Genomic DNA, 18,631 nt, shown 5'->3' with positions numbered 1-18,631 from the left:
TGTCCCAGGATTACTCAGCCTCTCCAGCTTTAGTCACTCGGTCCGCTTCCAGGGTCTGGGATGGGGGTAGAGGCGGCTTCCAGAGGGGCGCTCTCCCTTCAGCAGTGGAAGCTGCCCTGAACCCTCATCACCCACCCTAAGATATCAGGACCTCCAGCTCTGAGCTTTGTGAACTCTGCCAGGAGCCATTTTCTTCCCCAGTCACTCTGGGAGTGTGTTGGGGTAGAAGTAGTGACACACTATGTGATAATGATGGTGATGATAATAATTTCAACAACTAATCAAGTGCCTGGGCAGTGGGTGAAACATCATCCCATGTAATCCTTGGGAAGTAGGTACCTAGTGCTTTTCAAACTTTAAGGTACATGCTTTCTTTGAACTGCAGGTTCCTAGAATCTGCATTTCTTTTTTTTTTCCTTCTTTTTTAAAATTTATTAGTTGTTGCATGTTTTCCTCCCTGGAGAATCTGCTTTTCTAACTAGCTCCAGGTGATACTGAGCTAAAGCCAGAATTTGTCTCTTTGGACAGTAATTTTAAAGGACGTTGTGCCTGAGGTTCTCTGATGCTCTAACACTCTGATCCTGTGTCTGTGTTGTACTCAAGATGTCAGGTCCACAGAATCATCCATCTTAGCTTCACTGAACACGCCTCCTTCATATCATCTAACTTCTTTAACCTTAGAGTCACGATAGGGTCCACATTACTGGTGCTGGTGGCATAGCATGCATTTAAATACACCTAGCCCTGACTCTTTCCCTGGTACATTGGTATGGCCTTAGGCAAATCTTCCCCTTTCTCTGAGCCTTGCCTCCTCTATAAAGAGGCATAATACATGTAAAACATCTAGCAGAGGGACTTGGCACAGGAAGCAGTCACTTGCTATTAGAAAATAAACACCTGCAAGAGCATATAGATGCTGCTCTCTGCTAAGAGAGCTCTGGGTCTAGTGGTTAAGGAATTGCACTGCTGACCCAAAGGCAGGCAGTTCAGAATCCACCAGCTGCTCCCGAGGATAAAGATGAGCAGTCTCCTCCTATGTGATTTACAGTCCCTGAAAACCTGCTGGAGGACAGCTCTGAGTCTGTCCTGGGTACCTAACTGGGTACTCTTTTGTTAGGCCTAGAGAAGGAGGGAAGCTGTGTAAAACGATCTCTGCTCTCTAGGATCCTGTGTGGTCAAGTGTGGGGAGGTTAGAAAAGTCCTTTAAGAAGGACTAGGATGAGGATTTGACAGCCAGTGTCTCAGCACTGAGACAAATAGTAACTAGCATGTCTTGAGCACTTGTACACTAACCAGGCACTATTCTAGATGTTTTACACAAATTATCATATTTAACCTTCACCAAAACCACAAGTAGAGAATATTACACCTATTTTACAGATCAGAAAACTGAGGTAGCATAAGAAGCTTAGGTAGACTTGCTGAAGATCGTATCATTAGGTCAAAGAGGAATCAAATCTACAGAAGAAGCTTTAAGTAGAGGAATTTAGCCTCTAGCTGGATTACCCTGTGGACAAGGGCTACTCCGATGACTGTATTCCCAGTGCTCAGCATGGGCAGAGCCCAGGACCCCTGGTAGGCATTTGTTAATTCTGCCATTTCTAACTGTTGGGGATCCTGAGTTTAACCTGGATCTTCCTCTGTCTCTGCAGAAGCTGCTGACGGGAGCTCCACCTTGGGAGGGGGCGCTGGCACCATGGGCCTGAGTGCCCGATATGGGCCCCAGTTTACTCTGCAGCACGTGCCTGACTACCGCCAGAACGTCTACATCCCCGGCAGCAATGCCACACTGACCAACGCAGCTGGCAAGCGAGATGGCAAGGCTCCGGCAAGTGGCAATGGCAACAAGAAGAAATCGGGCAAGAAAGAGAAGAAGTAATGTGGAGGCCAGGCCTGAAGCCACAAGGGCAGCCTCCCCCCCAACCAGTCCAGCCTCTCCCTACCTAAACCCAGCCTCAGAATTTCAGGGCTATCCCCACGATGCTGGTAGGGGCCAAGGCCATGCTCCCCTTGGGAAACAGAAATAAGTGCCCAGTCAACATCCCCCTTTTTGCCCCCAGGGGGTTGAATATGCAAAGGGAGTTCTGCTGAGAACCCCCATCCAATCAATTGCTGTGCCCATAGGGATGGTGGGGTTAGTGCAGAATCCAAGAACCATTTATCACGCCCCTTCAGTTACAGCTGACCTCCTCTATCTTCCAAATTCAATCAGGCCATTCATCCCCACTTCTCTCCTCCTTGCCCTGCTCCACTCCACTTCTCCAACAGCTCCTCTCAAGTCAGATGGTTGGGGGATTGAGGTACCAGGTGACCTAAAAAGGCTCAGAGTTCTGAAGAGTTGGGAGGGCCTCTCCTTTAACTCTCAGACTTCCCCCAAAGCATGGTTTGGTGCCAGTCCCTTCACCTTTCAGAGCCCGAGACCAGGCATGGGGGGCATGGCCACCTTTCCCACGGTACTGATGCGTGCTGGATTAGGGAAGGCATTTTACTACCAAGCCTCTTCCCAACACCCTGGGGACCAGACTTTTGTTTTTCATTGTTTGACGTTCCCACTGCATGCTATGACTTTCCTACCCTTCCCCAAGCAAGATATATCTCTCCATTGCATGCTCAAAGACATTGTGGGGTGGTGAGATGAAGAAGGAAAGGGTGTGTATATGGATGGTGGGGGATGGGGTGGATAACGCCCGGCCCATCAGTTAACAGGGTCTTACAGGAGACTCTATATCCCCATGGCTCTGACCAGGTCCCCAAATGCCACTCTAAACCAAGCATCATGCTGAACCCCTATTCCCACATATAGGGCTCATCCCACTAAACAAACTTTGGGTTGAGGTACTGGAACCAATGGATGTAAACTGAGATTACAGTTCAAGGAATCTGTGAGAGTGTGAGACCAGACCCCCTGGAGCTGTCAGAGGGGTCTCTGTGGGTGCTGAGTACTCCGAGATGCTGCTGGTGGAAGGGTCCAGTTAGGCCATGCTTGGTCCGTTGGTTGGAGAAGCAAGTAAACAAGCACAAGGACCAAGAGGACAGAACTCCGCCCAGATCAGAACTTCTCCACAGAGCCCCTGTCCTCCCCAAAGTCCTTCACCATGCCAGGTGCCATTTCTTCTCTGTGAAGGCCACTGTCCAGGCCCCCAGCCCACCCCCCCGTGGCCAGAGCCTGGTTAAAGTCCCCCAGTGCCTCCTTGTGTATAGACCTTTCTCCGCCCACCCCCTTCTACCCCTGGGGTCCGTGAGAACCCCGCCCCAGCCCTTACATAGTGTAGAGCCCCTTCCTCGGCTGGTGTAGAATAGCCAATAGTGTAGTGCGGTGTGCTTCTTACGTGATGGCGAGTGGGCAGCGGGCGGAGGGCTCTGCGCAGCCGTCTGTCCTCGAACCTGCCTGCGGCCGCCCTGTGCTGTGTTTTGTGCTGTGTCCAAGCGCTGCGGCGACCCCCTCCCCTGTACTGACTCCTATAAGTGCTTCTCTTCGCATAGTCACGTAGCTCCCCTCACCTCCTTCCTGTGTCTCACGCAAGTTTTATACTCTAATATTTATATGGCTTTTTTCCTTTTAAAAAATAATAAAATGGTTTCTTCTGAAATATAGAGTGTTTCTGTGTAAGTTAGGGAGGAGCTGAGGTGTGGTGGGAAGGCAGGGGGTTTGTGTCAGTGTGTCTTGATCTGTTTGTGAAGTGTGTATGTTGCTGTGTGTGCCTGTGAGTCTCTATGACTGTCACTACGCCGTCAGCGTGTGCAGTTGAATTTTGTATACCTTTGTGTGGCCTCAGCTTGTAGGTGCGTTGTGGACGTAGAGATTTGGGGCACGGAATGCCACTGTGCGGTCGTGCAGTTGCGTGCTTGCGGCTGTCTCCGTTATGGTTCTAAGGGGCCTGTCTCCAGGCAGAAGAGGCGATCCTGGGCGGGCGGGGGTGGGCTGCCACGCAGAAACAGCATTGGTCCTGAGGAGGTTTCCATAGTTCCGCCCCTTCCCTCCCGCTCTCTCCACTGAAATCACCTCTGGGGAGCTAGCTTAGGAAAAGAAAACCCCATACTAAAAACCTAGCCCCCCTTCTCCTCTGCCCATCTCCGCAGCTGCCTCCACCCCCATAGTTTTGGGAATACCCGGCATTCTTAAGCTTGGGTCTGTTTTCCTATCTGGAATTCACCTTCTGGCTCACCTAACTGCAGAGAAGCCAGGAGGTGGAGGGCCCATCCGTTCCTTGGAGGGGGTCAAGGATACTGAAAGAGCAAGCAGGAAATCTGCCTGCCTCAGACACAGCATCCTCTCCCCGCCCTCTTGGGCTCTCCCATCTCCCAGGCCCAGGGCTTGGTGGGATTCCATGGTTACTGTAGCCTAGAAATTGTGGAAAACACTGAGGTGGAGGGAGCAGGGGGAAGGGAGAAACACGTGGGTCATTGGGCGGGGGTCTGCAGGAAGATGCCCAATCGCAGGGCAGCAGAACGCTGTCGCTGGGCTTCCAGAGCTCATCGCCCTGAAAACGGTTGTCATGGAAACTAGCCCTTCCAAGTACACGTCTGGGGGCATTTCTTGAGTTGGAGAAGAGTGGTACACAGGGTTGTGGAGAAGGAAGCGGATTCTGAGTCGTTGTGGTGCCTGGGTTCTATTCCTGGCACCACTGTTGACTGGCAGCGCTCATGAGCAGCTGCTAACCACCTAATTGGTATTGTGTGCTTAAACTGAGCCAGAAATGCCTGGCTCAGGGTGGTGGCGCGGGGCAGGCAGGCGGTCCACCCCCTACCCCTCTGGCTATACTTGGGGAGGCAGCTACCCAGGTTCCTAGTCAAGGAAGGCTATTTAAATGGCTTTTATTTCTAGCTCCAGTGCGAGCCCAAATGGGTTTGTGGTCTTCTCGAGGCTCCTCCTTGTCTATTCTTTGTGTAGGTTACAACATGCTGAGACAAGTATGGCTCAAGCAGCAAGTCATCTGGAGCACGGTTTCTGGCTTCTGCCCTCTGCTGGGCAGGCTCCGGTTTCAGGCCCAGGGTAAGCCCTTCCAGTCTGGAATGTGGTCTGTGGCCACTAAATGAGAGGTGGGAACGGGAAAACGGGAGTCACATGTTTCCATTTGCCAAAAAGGCACTGGTACTGCCAGGAAACTCTGACATCTGAGGAATGGGGAGTTAAAAATGAGTCCAAGAAAAGGCCTTCACATCAAGAGGCAGCAACGTGGAGGAGCAAAGAACAGACCTGAACGTCAACTCCTTTCTGGAGGTCAGTGTCCTAAGGTGAGCTCTAGTGGGGCAGGAGCCACCATTAATCATCTCAGTAGCCCTGTGCCCAAGCAGAGTGCCTGGTACATGATGGGTACGTAAAATTTTTGATAATGAATCAAAAGTGTGAGAGAGCAGAAGACGCTGAATGAAATGGAAAAGAAAATAACTCAGAAATCCACAAAGGCAGCTATAAGGTGGTGCTGTTTCAATGCTTTATTAACAGTTGGAAACAAACCCAAACTGGAGGTGATGACATCCCAGAAGCCCAAGAGGCGTGGGAAATAGGTTTTGCATTTTGTCCCTTTTTAAATTTTTTCTTTTTTATTAAATGCATCTTAGCAAAAGTAGATTAAAAAAGAAAGGGTCAAAGCCCCAGATGTCAGCAAGAAGGGTAGAGGACGGAGCCAACAGGTCCCTGTACCACAGTCCTCCTAGAAAACAGCCCCAAGGAGCCGCTGCGTCCTGTCCCCCTCGTGCTCAAGCATGCAGGCCTGGCCCCGACCAGAACCCTTTCCCAGCCCCCATGCCTTCCTGCTGTTCCTCTTACCTAAGTTTCCCCTTTACTCTTAACAATTACAGTTCTGGGTCAAGCCCTAACAGTGCCATTTTCTTTCACTTATCTGGAGGTGGGAAGCTGAAAGGGACATAAGAAGAGTAAAAATGTCACCCTGAGCCAGAAATTCTGAGCTTCCTATGACGGGGCTCCTGAACAGTTTGGCCCGCCCACTGTTCAGAAGAGGGTGGAGGACAATTGTAGGGGGCCCTCCCTGTGCCCACTTCCCCAGGGTCCAGTTAGCATTTGTACATTTGGCTTGATAAATATATTAAATTTTTAAAAGCTCTGTGGTCTCAGAGCTCATGCTACTCCCAGGCCTGGCCCAGCTCAATCAGGAGAGGTTCCTCCTACCCCAGAACTGATTCAGGGAGAGATTCTGCCTTGGCCTTAATGGTCTGGAAGGCTTGAGGGCTGAGGTGAAGATCCAGGGCCCTTGTTCAGGATTGATGCCTATGGCGGAAAACCCCAGGACTCTGGAACCTACCATCAAAGCCTTTTGAATTATAGAGGGAGAAGGGCAGAGATATTTTTCTTTAAAAAAAAATCTCATATAAAAATAGATCCATTTGCAAAACGATTTCTCAGCCAGGAGGCTCCACCTCCCATTTCCTTGGAGACACAAAAGGGTGAGGTGTTGGGATGGTCACAATGTGGCCCATATTCCAGATGAGACACCCCGAAGTGCTGAGGAGGAGGTTAGGAGAGGTCTTGGCTCAGCAGCCTGCAGGCTGGTGCAGAGGTCCAGAAAGGCAAGGGCATAAAGCAAAGCATGGTAGCAGGCGGGGGGGCAGGCCCCACACTGTCTCTAGGCCCTGCCAGCCTGCCACAGGCTACGTCCTGGGCCACAACCGAACAGGAAAAATGATCCAAATTCTTTTTGTTTGGGGAAGTCTTTCCTAGGAAGGCAAGGTAAGGGTGAGATCTGTTCCTCCCTTCCTTAGAAGCAGCTCCCAATGCCACGCCACTGTAATAAATAACTGCCAGGAGAGGGGAGAGAGCGAGCAGCGGTGACAGCATTGAAGGGGGGGGATACAGCCCAGAGGTTTGCAAGCCCCATGCTGTTCTTAGGGTCAGAGAAACCACAAAAGAAGAGCACAAATCCAGAAGACTGACCTAGGGAAAGCCCACTGTCAGGAGCTAGGGAAGCAGCCTTGGCCTTGTCTGAGGTAAGGCCTCAGAGTAACAGAAATAGTCAGGGTTAAGGCAGCAAAACATGGACCCTGCTTTGGTAATACAACAGCCAGGGTTGGCTGGACTGGTCTCAAGCCCCCGCAGTAGCCTCTCCTCCTGGCCTACGGGCAGCTGAAGCTGTGTGTGATGTATGGGGAGCAGCAGGCCAGAGAGAAAGACAGGGTCAGGGTGGTGAGAGTGGCCACCCCAGAGCAACGTTCCTTTGACCCTTCAGGCACGCGCTGCGAGGCAGGACAGTGTGGGCCTCTGCTGCGGAGCTGCTGTGGCCACAGGACCCGGCTTAGCTCGCACGGCCAACCAACTCCTTGGTTTCCTCTAGGATTGTGGAGACTCCCTCACTCTTCTTATGTATCTTGGGAGGAACATCATCTTCCTTAGTCAGCACCGCAGCTAGCACAGATGTGACTGCATTTCCGACGTTCTTGTTGCCTGCAAGAGAAGACAGGGGAGATCTCATCTGTGGAAAGCCTCATTTCCAAGTCATTCCAAATTCTACAGTGGACATTCAGCTGAAGCCATGCAAACATGTCTGTCCAGTTCACAGAGGAGGAGATTCAAGAACACGTACAATATGCCCTTGGAAGGCACAGAACATCCAAGGAGAGATGTGCTTCCTTGTATGAAAATAAGATGAAGTCTCAAAGCCTCAGTTTCCACCTCACAGGGTTGCTGGTATTAACCAGGCTAAACCTTAGTACCCAGTATGCTCTTTGCTTTCTCCCGCAAGTATGGGGGGCTGTGTCTAGAGGAAGGCCTTCAGCAGGTTGTGGCTGGGGAGGGTGGAAACACTCCTGCAAAAACAGCACGTTCTGACATCCGTGCATCTCCCACTCCCAAGAGCTCCACCTACACGGCCACCCCCAATGGCCACACATCCAGCTCTCTCCTGTCTTGTCAAAGGCAGCAGCTGTGATAGAAATGCCTGACTTGATAGGGGGTCTGCTGGGTGGGGATGAAGAAAAGCCAGGGAAGGCAGAGTTGGATCAAGAGTGGTCGGGAGGAAGCCTCTACAAGAATCCCGGCCCAACAGCCCTAGGGGAGTGGGATGCTCCAGATGAGAAAAACCAATCCATCCACGAGTTTCTACTCTGGTTGCTGAAGCAACACTGAGATTCTCATATTCATTTATAGAATCGAGACTCAAGCACCAGTATCCTCAACAGGAAGATGGCTCCTTGGGGCTGAGCCCGCCTCTTGTCTGCCTCTTCCCATGGCCCAGAAGGAGCACAGAGAGCCCACATGTACACAAAGAACTGCCTGGGGTGTAAGAAGCCAGAACAAAGGAGCACATATGGTAGTGATTCCATCTGTACAGAACGGCCAGGACATGCAAATCCATAGGGACAGAACGGAGATTAGTGGCTGCCGGGGGCTGGAGGAAAAGGTGGGGTGTGAGTGCTAATGAGCTTCTTTTGGGGGTGATAAAAATGTTCTAGAATCAGAAAGTGAAGATGCTTATAAAACTTTGTGAATATACTAACAAAACATTAACTGTACATTTTTAAAGGGTAAATTTTAGATATGTGCACTTCATCACCATTTTTGAGCCACGGACCACTGTTTCCCTCTCTTTTTTTTATTTTATTTTTTATTATTCTTGTGTGCATGTACCGTCAAATCAGATCTGACTGGTACAGGAGGAGATTGCCCCTCCTTCCCCGGCAGAGCATCTGGTGGATTCGAACCGTGCACCTCTGGGATTGTAGTTGCAGCTTCTTTCCACTAGGCCACCAGAGCTCCCCCTGTTTCCCTCTCTTTAAGTAAGAGATTTGGTTGCTATGTAACTGTATGCTGCCCTGTTGTAACATACCATCAAATCAGGACCGATTCATAGCTTTCCCTTTAGTAGGTTGTCAGAGACAATTAACTGTGTCAGAGGAGACTGCCCACCTTTCTTCTGAGGAGTAGCTGGTGCATTTGAACTGCGTGCCTTTGGGAGGCTGGACTTTATGAGGAGTGTGGCACCAAGATTGGTGGAAGACTCATCAACAACCTGCATTATGCATATGACACAACTTTACATGCCAAAACTTGATGAGGACCTGAGGTATTTGCTGCAGAAGGTCAATATGGATTGAAGCTCCCCATCAAGGAAAAAAAGATTCTTACCAGTGGGCCAACTGGCAGATGAGAAGAGACTGAGGTTGTTAATAACTTCAGCTTGCTTGAAGCTCCACAATCAACACCACTGGCACCAGCAGTGAGGAAATAAAAGAACTGCACTGGGAAAGTTTGCTGCCAGGGACCTCTCTTGAGTCCTGAAGAGCTACGATGTCACTCTGGAGTTAAGGTGCACCTGATACAGGCCATGGTCTTTGCAATTACTTGCTATGCATCAAAGAGCTGGACCATAACTAAGGATGACAGAAGAAGGATTGATGCCTTTGAGCTGTGGTGCTGGAGAAGAGTGTTGAACATACCATGGACTGCCAGGAGAACAAACAAGTCAGTCCTGGAGAGGGTGAAACTAGGCTGTTCCCTGGAGGCAAGAATTTTGAAGCTCTGTCTCACATACTTTGGGCACATGACCAGGAGGGACCAGTCCTTTGGGAAGGACATCATGCTTGGAAGGGTGGAGGGACAGTGCAGGAGAGGAAGGCCCTGGATGAGATGGATTGATTCAGTGACTGCAGACATGGGATTACGTCTGTCAGAGATGATGAGATTGGCTCAGGATGGGGCAGGTTTCAGAGTTTATGTATACAGGGTCGCTTTGAGTAGTAGGCAACTCAGTGGCACATAACAACAAGCCACTAGAGTTCCACATGCTGCTCTAGGAGAGTGGGTTTCTAGAAGGGCTCGTGACCCATACTTCCCCCCATTCTAGTCATCATAATAAGGGGAGAAAAGACTGAAATTGTCAACTAGTTCATCTTATAATCAACACTCCCTGGTACCAGCAGTCAGGAAATTAGGAGACGTACTGTATTGGGCAAATCTGCTGTCAGAGACTTCTTCAAATTACTGAGGAGCAGTGATACCAGTTTGAAGACAAAGGTGTATCAGATTCAGGTCATGGTCTTTTCAATCATTTTCTATGCATCTGATAGTTGGTCAATGAATAAGGATGACAGAAGGAGAATCGAAGCCTTTGCGCTGTGGTGTTAGAAAAAAGTATTGCTAAAAAAACAAACAGATCTGTCTTGGACAGAGTGTAGCCAGAGTGCTCCTTGGAGACAAACACGACAAAGCTTCATCTCACATACTTTGGGCATGCTGCCAGGAGAGGCTATTGCCTGGAAGGGAACATCATGCTTAGAAAGGTGGAGGGTCAGCAAAAGAGAGGAAGACCCTTAACAAGTGACTAACAGGGTCTGTTGCAGTAGGTTCAAGCATGTCAGAAAGATGAGGGTGGCACAGAATACGAGGGTTCACATCTGTTGTTCACAGGGTCACTATGAGTCATACTGATGGCACCTAACAACAACAACAACAACAACAACAGCAATTATTGCTTCAGTTAACACAAATTAAAAAAAATTTGCTTCCTCAGTCATGACTGAACCAAGATGAACTGGTTTGTAGACTTGGTTCAAACTGCCAACTAACCCTTTAGTTGATAACTCAGTGCATTTAATCATTTGTGCAACCTTTGCCACCTTTAAAAAAGTCTAAAGCCCTTAAAAAAAGCCAAACGCAGTGCCCCTGAGTCAATTCTGAGTCAACTACAACCCACAGTGACCCCAGGAACAAGCGATCTGAACTGTAGCCTGCCTGCGCCATCCTCACGGCCTCTAACATGCTCAAGCTCCTGGAGACACAGCAGAACTGAGCCACAGGGTTTCCAAGACTGTCAGTTTTTATGGAGGCAGATTCTAGCATGCAGTGGCTCATGGGTTTAGAGACTGGCTTTCTGGTTAGCAGCTGCTCAATGCTTAACTGGTGTGTCAGTAAGGAAACAAGATCAGCACTCCTAAAGAAGTCTGCAGAGCTATGGCAGCGGAGGACCACGAGCAGGCAGCCAGTAAACAAAGGGCCCAGAGCCCTTTCGCTTCTTCAGATTTGCCAAAAGCTCTGGGTAAAGCGGCGCTAAATAATATGAGAGCCCTGGGCTTCACATGGCTGCCAGCCTCCCTGCAGTCACGACAGAGCTCTGTGCTATCACACAGCAGAGGGTAGTTACCAACATCTGGGAATCCTCCTCTTCCTCCTCCCAGGGGCACAAGAGATTCTCTAATAAGAGGAGAAAAGATTGTGAAGACCCTGCCCGAGAGCCCGAGTGCAGCCAGTTCTAGGTCTTAGAACAGCACCTAATCTTTGGGATTATGCTGTGAGTACAGACCACAGCGAGACAGCGAGAGCGGAGCTCACCAGGGCTGCTTGGTTTTGTGGGTCTTGCAAATTTTCTACTTTTGACAGAGTAAAATCTTATCACTTTTCTGTGTCTTATTTTAGTGGCAAATATGCATGTTTTCCTTCTCTGACAGGTTCCCATCTTACATGCGTTTTGGTTTCTGAACGCTTTATTGTCTCGGTGATTAAGAAATGAAGAAAAGTGTTGGCATCTACACATGTATGTTTTTGCTATAATCCTTTTCTTCGTCTTTCTTCACCTGCAAAATCTTTTTCAGACTTCCTTAGTCTGCCTTTTGCAGCACTCTCTTCTCTAGGATGCTGCTTCTCATGTCCAGCGGAGCGCCAGCGTGATAGCATCTTACTGTTCCTTTCAATTCAGTCTCTAGCAGTTGAGAAAATACGCCAAGTCTTGGTAAGTATCTGTGTGTGACTCTGCTGCATGTTATGTGTGAAGTAATTTCTGACTCCAGACTCTAGGAAATGAGACATCATGTGATATAACATAGGACATGTCAAGAGAGTTTAAAGGCGGTATGTTTTCCCACTAAAAAAATTATCTAAATGAAGATTCTATTGCATCCAATCAAGCAGTATTCTAGGTTTTCTAGAATAACAAAACTTCTCAAGAGTGGATGATAACTCAGTCCCATAAGGACAAATACTGCATAAGACCATTATTGTAGAAATAGAAAGATAACTAGTCAAATGTGTACGATGTCCAGGGATAGAAGGGTGGGAGCAGAGGGGTGAGGATGGGCAGGGAGAAAATCTTAGGGTCGCACAATTTGATGGGTAGAGGGAGGGATGAGTAAAGGAAATGAGAAAGATCCAGAGTGAAAAACAATGTATACAAACTTTGGAAGTAAACCAATATAAAAGAAAAACTAAGAAAAGAGTGGATGAAAGTTGGGGGGACAAGAAAAACTTCATTTTAAATCCCAGAGATAAGCATACTATGGCTGGACATGACGTGGACCACGGTGTTGCTGAATAAGGCCACAGAACCAGCAGAACCTGGGAGCCCTGGCTAGTATCCACCTGCCACATTTATGCTCAGAAGCTTGCATTAAACAAACCCAAATCTCCTCCCTCCTTTCTCTAACTTAGGTACTTGCTGAGGCAACCTAGAAGCAGAGGGGTATAGAAACGGATATTTTAACTACAAGGGATTACAGAAGGTTATAAACTCAAAACCCTAGGGGAAAGGAAACAATCTTGAGACCCTGATCAAAAAACTGTGAAAACAGATTTTTACTAGCTAGGGAAGGGTGAGGATAAAAAACACCTGCAAAGTCAACTATATTGCATCAGCAAGCTGAATGAGAGCAATGATGCGGTAAAGGACTTTCATAAAGCAAAAAGGAGCCTGGGTGTAGTGATGCAGTGTGTTGCTTGTGCTGTTAACCAAAAGGTCAGTGGCTTGAATCCACCAGCCACTCTGTGGGAGAAAGATTGGCAGACTCAGCCTCAGAAACCCAATTGAAGGTCCCCAAGAGTCAAACCGACTTGATGGTTGTAGGCTCTGGCTTTTAGAAAACACGGAGTAGAAACTACTACTAAAGAGGAAATGCTCTTGTTAATAAGCGTCCTTAGGGAAGAGGAAACTAGGACAGATGGGGCAATCATTACCATCCCCAAAACTCATTACTGTCGAAGATTCTCCTAATTAGAATTCCTGTCCTATTTTTACAAAAGGGAGGAGAGGGTGAGTGTTAGTATAGGAAACACACTCTTATCAACCTTCTCTAGACTGAACTGTATCATGTGTAGGACTCTCCTTACTGGAAGGTATGAAAAAAACTTAATCCATAAAGAAGAGTCACTATCCACTCAGGTCAGTTTAATAGATTTGGATTCACAAAAGTAGATTACAGTTTTGACACTCAAATTAACTAGCTATGTTGTTGTTGTGTGTTGTTAAGTTAGAAATGACCCATAGCTGAGCCTGAGCTTGTCTTCAAAGGCAGGTAATTGCATGGGCGGAAACTGCCCATCCTTCTCCTGCAAAGAAGCTGGAGGATTTGAACTGCATACCTTTGGGACTGCAGCACAGCTTCTCACCTGTAGGCCACCAGAGCTCCCTAACTAGCTATGTAGCTGCTGTTATATACCACTCAGTGGGAACTGACTCCTGACCCTCCAGAGGGTTTTCAGAGGCAGATCTTTTCCTCACAGAGCAGCCAGAGGATTTGAACCACGTGCCTTTTAGTTGATAGCATAACTCCTTACCACTAAGCCACGAGAGCTCCCTGTCTATGTAGAGCTGGACAAATCAGTTGCTCTACTGGATCTTAGTTCCTTTGCCTATAAGCCCTAGTGGCACCGTGGTCAAGTGGTCAGCTGCTAACTGGAAGGATGGTGTTTGGAAGACACCTGTTGCTTTAGTAGGAGAAAGACGTGGGCATTTGTTTCCTGAAGATTTACAGCCTTGGAAACCCTATGGGGTAGTTTTACCCTGTTCTGGAGAATTTTTGTGAGTCAGAAAAGTTCACGGCAACATAATACTAATTATTCACTAACTCACTGCTGTCAAGTTGGACGTGATTCATAGCTCATTCTTCAGCAGGTTTTCAGAGGCTGTAAATCAAAACTGCCCATCTTTCCCCCATGCAGCAGCTGGTGTAGTTGAACCACTATGCAGCAGCTGGTGTAGTTGAACCACTAGCCTTTGGATTGGCAGCTTTACTCCCTATCCACTAAGCCACCAGAGTTCACTAATGCAAATTACTAAAGAACTTTAATTTTTAAAGTGTTTCCCAGATCTAATTCCTACTTGTGTAGGAATTTATAGGTAAATTAGGAAGGAGTAAGCAGAAGGAAAAGCAGAAAGACATTTTTTTTAATTCCTTTGACGTTTATCCCAGTGAGCAGATGGCCTGTGGACAAGAGGCCACAATTCAGACATGGAGATAAAGTTGAGTCATTAAAACCACAAGCTGACTCAATCATTGGCCTGAAATAGGAACTGTAATACAATCACATGGATTCTTCTCCTTGACACTCAAATCATTGTTCGCCCACACCCTGCGGATCACAGGAGTTTTCAAGTCGCTTTCAATGAACTCGCCTTGATAGTGACTCTTTTCTAACTCCTCAATGGATCTTTGTATACTGGTCATTTCCTCAAGTCTCCAGAAACTAGAAGTTGAGTTTGGTTGGTTTTTTTTGTTGTTTTGTTTTGTTTTAAAAGAATTCCTCTAAATTTTAGGGAAATGGCTGTGTGTCTTTGAATAGGGACAGCTGCCTCTTAGTAAATGAGATTTGTATAGCAGGTATGCTGGGAGTGATCATATCACCACCAGGGACAGTCAGGGACAGTGGGACAAGGATCATATCACCACCAGGGACAGCCATGTCCAGTGGTCACAGAGGGAAACCCACAGCCACATTAGCCTTTATATTTTTTTTAAACTTTTTATTTTTATTATTTTGTGTGCGTGTACCGTCAAATCAGATCTGACTGGTACAGGAGGATATTGCTCCTCCTTCTCCGGCAGAGCATCTGGTGGATTCGAACCGTGTACCTCTGGGATTGCAGTGCAGCTCTTGCCACTAAGCCACCAGAGCTCCCCTTAGCCTTTATATTTTGAGAATGGGGTGTTCTGGCTTCAGCCACCTTATTCTCTTCACCTCTTAATCCCATCACCATCACTCAGGAGAAATAAACACAATCCCCAAACCTGTAAAGAGACCATTTCAGACCACCTTTCTTACTTTCAGCAAGAGAAAACTGAGTGAGGAACATGAGCTTACCTAAGGCAACAGCATCACAGCTAGAACTGAACTTGGGTCTTGATTCCTATCTAATCCTATGCTGTTAGTACATTACTTCAATGTCAGCATTCTGCTTAATGTTTAATGGAAAGCCACATCACTTTACATAATGTGAATGTGCCAAGATCTAAAAAAACAGAACGGTTGTTCTGGTGGGTTTTTCCTTGTTGTTGTCAGGTGCCATCAAGTTGAGTATGACTCATGGTGACCCTATAAACAAAATATCTGAACCCTGTTCTATCCTGCGCCATCCTCATACTTCCTGACACACAAGAGCTCATTGCAGCAGTCATCATGTCAGTCCACCTGGTTGAGGGTCTTCCTCTCCTTTGCCGACCCTCCACCCTTCCCAGCATCATGTCCTTCTCCAAGGAATAGCACCTCCTAGCAACATGTCCAAAGTATGTGAGGCGAAGCCTCATCATTCTTGCCTCAAAAGGGCACTTCAGCTGCACCCTCTCCAAGACATATTTGTTCATTCTCTTGGTCCTCCATGGGATGTTCAGTGTTAAGACAGTCTCTAGATATGTTCAGGTGTGTTTAGTGAGCCCAGAGTGCAGAACGATAAGGCTGGTACCAATTTAAAAAAGAAAGAATGGTTGGTACCAATTTAAAAAACACATAAGTTTTCATTTTCACCTTCTTTTCACTTGACTGTCTTTTGGGAAGTCTTCTCCTATTCATTCCTCTGGCAGCAGAACCTGCAGTTTGACTAATTTTGGTCTTCTGCTGAAAGGTTAGGTTCCAACAAAGTCCCTGTATCCCCTGCCTGCTAGTCCTGGTCTCCCACTTTGGGAAGAAGCGGAAAAAGGGGCTTCCCCAGCACGGGGACACCACTGATGTCTGGCTGTTTGTGCACAGGAAGCATCTGGGATTCTAGTTCCACAGGAAGGGACTGAAAAGGGAATTCCCCATCAAAAAGTCTGATGCTGGCTGACCAGGAGCTGAGTGGGTTATGGAAAACAGTGAGATGCAACAGACTTTTATTTGGCTCCTGCCGTATACCATCAAGTCGGAACCCACCCAGAGCTGACCCTTCAGGTTTTCAGAGGCAGGAAATTGCATGGGAGGAGACTGCCCATCCTTGTCCCATGTTTATTTGGCTAGGACTGCTTAATGTAAGGCCACATTGCCTTATATGGTAGGTAGGAAACAAAGTGTCAACTTCTGAAGTCTAAACACTAAAGAAATACTAAATACTTTCTATATAACCATCTAGCTACCAGACTAAACTCTTTATCTCAGAAAGTTCTTGGCTCATCACAGTTACCTATTCTCCTTTCTAGAGGGCCTGTACCAACACAATGCAAGGCAATGGACAAGAATTGTGACAAGGGAGTCTTCTGTTTAGGGAAGGCTCTAAAGTCAAGCACAGTAAGCCCTCACAAGGGAATTTCCCTCTGGTTACTCAGAGTATGAATTAAGATTCATTAGGAAAAATTGGCAACTTTGGGCCAGGACTCTGAGTGAGTGTGAGTTTGTTCCTAAGGTCCCCCTTTCTAAGCTGTCATAGGTCTGACATAGGTTCTACTGCTGTGTCAAAGCAAACTGCCTAACTTGTCTTTACAATAACCTCTAGGTAAAGCTCATATCAAAAAGGCTTTTTGAGTTCATCAACCAAAAATAGGGAGCATACCTTTAATTAAAACAAAAGGTCCTTGGGGCTTAATGATACCTGTTCTGTACCCCTCACACTTCACCCTAAGAAAGAAACTGTCACTGTTAGAACTAGAGGGTGCTTTCACTAGACACTCAGGTACATGAGAACCCCATCTGAGGGGAGCCTTGGCTGCGTTTTCTTTTGGACCAATCTCCTGGCCATTGTACATTTTCTTTGTGGGATCTTGCCCTATACTAATGCCTGGATTATCTATCCTCTTAGCCCAATAATTCTAACAAACTCTGGCTCAGTGTAATCCATTTAAATCTTCTGAAGATCAGGAGAGTTTTTAGGGGAGCTGGTTGGGGAAGGCTAGGATAGTAGAGAATCACTCCTCCTGAGAAAACATGGTTCCCAGCATATCTCCAATTGAGACGCCCCTTGACATTCTGACACTGAGGAGAATGGTTTACTTCCTATTATTATTATTATTATTATTCGCCACTGGATTGGAACATATTCATAGCTGACCTCCCAGTGGGTTTTCGGAGGTTGTAAATCTTGTGATTTTGAGAGTAAGGGCTGACAGCCTTACTATTTTTCTCTGTACTTTCTCAATCTGTGGTAGTTTTGTATTTTGGCTCACTTCTGTTCATCACGCATACACCACACTGTGTATCCTACAGCATGGCCCCTTGTTACAAGTTTCTGCTTCAAGAATGGAGCACAATACAATAATCAACTGTAACTAATCTATTATTAGTCACTCAAGCCTTAATTCTCCTAGTCAACAGACACTTTCTAACATGGGAGGAAGAGGGCTAGATGATCCACTTTAGAAACAAAAACCTTTATGACATCACCTTGCTCTTCAGTCCAAGCCTTGCAGGACCAGGGGCAGAGGAGCCTCCCGTCTTCAGTCTCCAGCTCTCCAAGTGATCGCTTACCTTGACGAGGTCCTCTCTTCCGACGGAAGGCAGCACCTGACTGCAGCGCCTCCAGAAGACTGTCCATCACACCTGTCTCATCACCCTCTGTGGTGAACAAAGATGGAGACGTTAACTTTTAGCCTGACCAGCCTGTCAAAGAGCCAGCTCCACATGAACACATGGCTGTTTCCCAGCTTCCCCTCTCCAGCAGTGACTGGGTGAAGAGGGCTCAATGTCAAGTCTCAGGAGCCCATGTCTACTTGTATCTTTTTAGAAAAGATTAAAACAAGGACTTTTCTTGCTTACTTTTTAGAGCACCCTTGGTTATATTTTCCCACATAGTCCAATGATCCCCTCCCCTCACCCCAATTTGGACCAGCACACGTAACTGTTCAACTCCAAGATCAAGATAAGTGAAAAGAGTGTGATTATAAAACAAGGGAGTATCAGGACTATCACGCCTTCTTTATCCTAAGGTATTTAATGACAATATACATAAACTTCTCATGGAGAGGGCTTCTGGCAGGGCAGGGTTGAGGAAAAAGGTGAGTGACCACTTCATATCACTTAAGTGGAGCCTCCAGTGCCTGTATTTTACACAAGTTTGTTCTATGTAAGACAAAACATCTGGTTGGAATACGAAGAGTTAATGTAGAATCCCTAATCCAACCAGGCTCGGTTTCCATGGCAACAGCTCAGGGTGGTGAAATCTAAAACTGTGAAATCCCTAGGACCTGGTTGGCTGCCAGCTTTAAGGCGGGCGCTCACTGTTCACTACGCCACCTGGTGGCAAATCCTCACCAGTGCAGCTGACCCACATTCCGACCCCACGCGCTTGCCCAGCACCGCAATGCAACGGGGGCAAGGTGCACTGCGCCACCTGCTGAGCGGTGCAGCCCGGGTCCCTCATGCCAGGTGGGTCTCCCTTTACCCCACAGCATCCTAGACGGTGTCTGGGGCCAAACCCCCGGGGACCTGGGATGTGAGAGGAGGTGATGAATACTTGCTTTGAACTATTTTAACGGGATTACTAGGACAAAGTCTGGGGCTGGGTTAAGGACA

General features: G+C 47.4%; 2 protein-coding genes across 4 annotated transcripts in view; one reads left to right on the top strand and one right to left on the bottom strand.

The window, feature by feature from the left end:
• LOC102848146 (protocadherin gamma-C5-like) overlaps positions 1–1,879 on the top strand; it is a 32,059-nt gene extending 30,180 nt beyond the window's left edge. For both annotated transcript variants that reach the window (XM_006891135.1, XM_006891134.1), the window contains exon 4: positions 1,653–1,879. In XM_006891135.1, the coding sequence (XP_006891197.1) occupies positions 1,653–1,879 (227 nt within the window). The remainder of the gene's footprint in view (positions 1–1,652) is intronic.
• A 4,446-nt stretch (positions 1,880–6,325) lies between these two features.
• Positions 6,326–18,631, bottom strand: part of DIAPH1 (diaphanous-related formin 1) — a 173,711-nt gene continuing 161,405 nt past the window's right edge. For both annotated transcript variants that reach the window (XM_006891133.1, XM_006891132.1), the window contains 2 exons: positions 17,588–17,674; positions 6,326–7,399 (listed from right to left, as the gene is read on the bottom strand). In XM_006891133.1, coding sequence (XP_006891195.1) covers positions 7,251–7,399; positions 17,588–17,674 — 236 coding nt within the window. In that variant the 3' untranslated portion in view covers positions 6,326–7,250. The remainder of the gene's footprint in view (positions 7,400–17,587; positions 17,675–18,631) is intronic.

Source organism: Elephantulus edwardii, unplaced genomic scaffold (assembly GCF_000299155.1).
Source record: "Elephantulus edwardii isolate Elephantulus edwardi_28Jun2011 unplaced genomic scaffold, EleEdw1.0 scaffold00095, whole genome shotgun sequence".
In the NCBI taxonomy this organism is placed as follows: domain Eukaryota; kingdom Metazoa; phylum Chordata; class Mammalia; order Macroscelidea; family Macroscelididae; genus Elephantulus; species Elephantulus edwardii.
Note: the sequence above shows the minus strand (reverse complement) of the source record. Positions and strands in the feature narration are given on the sequence as shown.